Source organism: Mesitornis unicolor, unplaced genomic scaffold (assembly GCF_000695765.1).
Source record: "Mesitornis unicolor isolate BGI_N332 unplaced genomic scaffold, ASM69576v1 scaffold10446, whole genome shotgun sequence".
In the NCBI taxonomy this organism is placed as follows: domain Eukaryota; kingdom Metazoa; phylum Chordata; class Aves; order Mesitornithiformes; family Mesitornithidae; genus Mesitornis; species Mesitornis unicolor.
In genome coordinates this window covers 6760-11194 of record NW_010192973.1, presented here as the reverse complement: position 1 = coordinate 11194, position 4435 = coordinate 6760, and the positions used below count along the sequence as shown (strand labels likewise).

Here is a 4435-nt window from a genome sequence, read left to right as displayed (position 1 = left end):
CAGTGTAGTTCAGCACAACCTGCTGTAAGCCTGTAAAACTCTACTGCTTAAGTATTGTTAAAACAGGCACTGCCAAACGTTTTGCAGGCAACATACATCAATATTTGCTGTGTGAAAGTGATAATATTTTCAGACTATAAGAACTTGCCTTTAATGCAAATTGTAAGAGTTCTGTCTTCATTGTCAAGCAGTATTCTTAATTTTATGAAACAATTGTATTTCAGTTACTGCTATTTTCCTTTTGCCACTGGGTGGTTAGTCTGAGCAGTAAATGGCTTTTCTCTTATTTCAGCTTTGGTCTCAAAATTTGATACTTTTTCCTGATGCACATCTCTTTTTCTTTCTAGGCCTTTCTTAAAACTTTCCATGTCTAAATGGACTCCTGAATGTAATAGAGTTTATACTCTAGAAGCGGATATGAAGAGTGAAGTTCCTTCTGACGCACCAAAGAGACAAGAAAGTCTAAAGGGGATCCTCTTGAACCCTGAACCGATTGGGGCAGCCAAAAGCTTCACTGCAGAAGTTGAGATGATTGCCAGTAAAGTAGGGAATGAGTTCTCTCACTTATGTGGTGACTCGCAAAAGCAGAAAGACAGGAATGGCAACCATACAGACCAAGACAAAAGTATCGTCGTGCGAAAAAAACGCAAGAGCCAGCAGGCTGGTCCTTCATACACTCAAAATTGTCCTGATAAAGAAAACCAAGGAATCTTGGGATTGCGACAGCATCTAGAAACACAGAGTGAAGACAATGATTCTTCTTTTAGTGACTGTATCTCTTCGCCTTCATCTAGCCTGCATTTTGGAGACTCTGACACCGTAACGTCTGATGAAGAAAAAGATGCTCCTGTAAGACACCCTCAGGGAGTGTTGAATACCACAAGTAGAACACACAGTGCAAGGTCGCAAAAGTGGCCTCGGACTGAGACAGACTCTGTGCCTGGGTTATTAATGAAGAGGCCCTGTTTTCACAGCAGTCCTTTAAGAAGGCTTCCATATAGGAAAAGATTTGTGAAAACGAGTTCATCACAGCGGACACAGAACCAAAAAGAACGGATTTTAATGCAGAGGAAAAAGCGAGAGGTGCTAGCTCGGAGAAAGTATGCTTTGCTACCCAGTTCTAGCAGTTCCAGTGATAATGACCTCAGTACTGAATCTTCTTCCAGTTCATCCACTGAAGGGGAGGAAGACTTATTTGTGTCACCTGGTGAAAACCACCAGAACACTACACCTGTTCCTTCAGGTAAAACTAAGTTCTTGAGGTACTTTTGATTAATGAGCTGTCACCATGTACAATATGGCTTTTTTTTATAGGCACTTTGGAGTAGTTGTTTTTGTCTTTTTATAGAAGTTATGCAGCAACTAGACCTACTGCTAGTAATGTGAACATTACGCCGTAAATTCTTGATGGGAAAAGTACATTCGGAGCTTTCAGTACAATTACGACAAATCTAGAATCTTTAATGTAACAGGTAAAGTTAGTTGTTTCTAAACAACAACACTGGAAGGTCGCTGAATCCTATTAATCACATGCTGTGGAGTTGCAGAATTTTTTTTTGTGTTGAATTGTATTAAAAATCGTAGCTGTTATGGCTTTGTTAACTGACTGTGGGAGTAACAGTTTTGTCTGGTTTCAGAATGTAGAAATATCTGGTGATACATAATTAACTGCACTTGACCAAGAGAAGAAAAAAGAAGTGAAAAGAAAGTAGTCATTGTGATAAAAGCCTGAAATAGGATTCAGTTGAAGGTAGCTTTAGTATTGCAATAATAAGAGAAAATTCTAAGGCCTGAAGTCGTGGAAAGCAAAGCATTTTATATGAAACAAATGTTTTACCTAGATAAACTCAACGCAGTCATCTTGCGGTTGGTTTATAGAGATGCTTCTCTAGTATGTCCTGACACAGTATTCGAGGGCATTTGAATGTTTGGGGTGGGGTTTCTTTGGGGTTTGTTGTTGTTGTTTTTGGTTGGGTGGTTGCTGTTGGGTTTCTTTGCCATCTACCAATTTTGTTGGACTTCCTTTCATCTTAAATCTGCCAAGTAAAAGGCAGTCCCCAGTCTGGGACCAGGAATGTTCGCAGTGTTGTAGTTGTGCCTCCTGTTTGTCATTTCAGCTTTTTAAAGAGCACGGGGAAGTGGATACATAGAGTGCAGCATGGTGTTCATCTGTGAAACCATGGTTTTTGTCTAGTGACAAATGTGTTTTAGGAAGTGAAACATCAACTCTGCTGATCATTCCTCTAAGGAAACAAAAATGACTGAAAATACAAGGACAGGTTTAAAAAGAAAAAAGTATGCGTGCTCAAGTTAGGGCAGGTTTTATACTTGCACAGAACCAGAGTGCTCAAGACTAAGTTACTGCTTGTTATCCATTGTAGCAGGGAACAATTTGTGTGGTGGTCTTTCATATACTCTTTAAATACAAGAAGTAACATTTGTAATGCAAGAATCTTACTTATGCACTGCTAGGGTTGCGTGTATAACTCTGAAACAAGAATTATTGCAAAGCTTTAATTATATTAATGCACATTTGTGGGGGCATGTAATTTTTTAAGCCTAAAAAGCTTACACTTGACGTGCGTGCTCAAGGATATTGAAGGGTACGTTTTGTAGGTATTGGATGTATGGGGATATGCATACGTTCATATTAAAAACTGATTTGGAAAACTGCTGTGTTAACAGTTCTGTTTCCAAGGTAATAGTTGGAATAGTCCTCACTTTCGGAGAGGATGGAGTTTTGTGTAACTGTAAAATGATGTAGGACCATTACCAACTGCCTCCACACAGAGCAATGTGCAATGGTGAAACTGGTATATGGATGAGAAAATGCAGGTTATGCCTCCTTTGGTGACTATTTCTAACCATGATAAATGTATTTGAAGAGAGAATTTACAACTAATTACTTCTGTTAGCCTACTTAAGCTGTTAAAAACTACTGGGCTTTTTTTAACACAGATTCAATTAATACCACTTCTGTGCTTTTATTTCCCTTGAAGTGTAGAACAAGTATTTCCAGAGTGAGACTTTGTATAGGCATTTCAAACAAATCCTTTTGGAGAGAGATCTCTAATAACTGATTTAATGATCAGTGAATATTCAAGCTGTTCAGGTAACTTGTGATAATTCAGTGATTCGGTGCGATGTCGTTTTGATGGTAGGAACACTGGAACTTGCAGTTTGTTTCATCTAGTTACATCGAAAATTAAGTGCATTGTCCAATGGCCTAAATTTTATACTGCTTGTAAAGCACACTTAATTCACTTATGAAATTACGTTTGTTCTCTTGTCATGAATGAAAAACCAATCAGCTTTGCACCAGTTAATTTTAGATTAAAATACTGACATCAATTGTCAATGAAATAAGGTCTGCTGTCTTTAGTGTGTGTTATGGTGGCTGGATTTCAGGACCAACACTTGCAGTGAGCAGAGAAGTAAGTCTGGCTTATGGTACGTGAATACTGTGGGGTTTTTTCCAGTTGAAATATGTGTTAATGGGAAGGTTTTGAGCAATTTATTTACACTGCAGATGAAATTGGAAGTTGAGCAGACTTCCTGTATGAAAGTGTCCTATTTTTAGTAAGATAAAAGTGTGATTAATGCTTTCTGTAGCTTGCTTCTCTTACATAAGGCATTTCTAGTTATTGACTTAATGGAGACAAATGGGGCTAGCTGGAAAAAAAGCTATGCAACTTCTCTGTGTAGTGAACAGGCACGATGGTGTTTCTATGTGAGGAAAGGGTTGTATTGCTAGTAATGCTACACTAGCCTGTTAATGTTAGGGAAGACTGGTTTTGCTGTAAATTAACACACGAAGGTTACATATGCATCTGCTGAAATTACAGTATATGATGAAGGACAAAGAACCTCAGTAAGAATGTGAGGCCTGCAGCTTATATGTGAAAGTACTGGAGGATAGACTTAAAGAATAATAATCAGAAAAGAGAATACAATTTTAACAGATACGGTTATAACTGAATTTTTAATAAGCAGGTGTCAAAGTGATGTGATCAGTCTTACGGTCTACTTAGTAGCAATTTGTATTAAGGACATGTCACAAAAATACTTCCTTGCTTTAAATGTGGATGTTTATCTAAAGATGCAGCGCACTTAAAGAACCAGTAAATTTTAGTAGTGTATGTTGTTCTGGAAAACATTGCGAGAAATTAATGTAACAGATCTCTTTAACCAAGTGTTCACTAGGTTGGTTCTTGTAGTTAATAAAACTGACTTGGCTATTTTTGGAAAATTATGTGAATGGAGATGTGTGTGGGTGTTTTGTTTGTTTTCTTTTAACAAAACATTTACCAAAAAAAACCCCCAAACAACACTATATGGGGTGTTTCTTCCTTTTCCTTTTCTATCAGCTATCACTCAGCTATCCTGAACTAAGTTAGTTCCACTAAGCTAGTGGAACTTTGCTTTGGAAGTGGTA

The 4435-nt window shown here is 37.8% G+C and overlaps 1 protein-coding gene across 1 annotated transcript; it reads left to right on the top strand.

Moving 5' to 3' along the window:
• Positions 1-351: 351 nt before the first annotated feature.
• On the top strand, positions 352-1243 carry RNF111 (ring finger protein 111; the record flags this gene model as incomplete). The annotated part of the gene is made up of 1 exon (XM_010187302.1): positions 352-1243. A coding segment is annotated over exon 1 (877 nt), but the record flags the coding sequence as incomplete, so codon positions are not given.
• Between the last annotated feature and the right edge of the window lie 3192 nt (positions 1244-4435).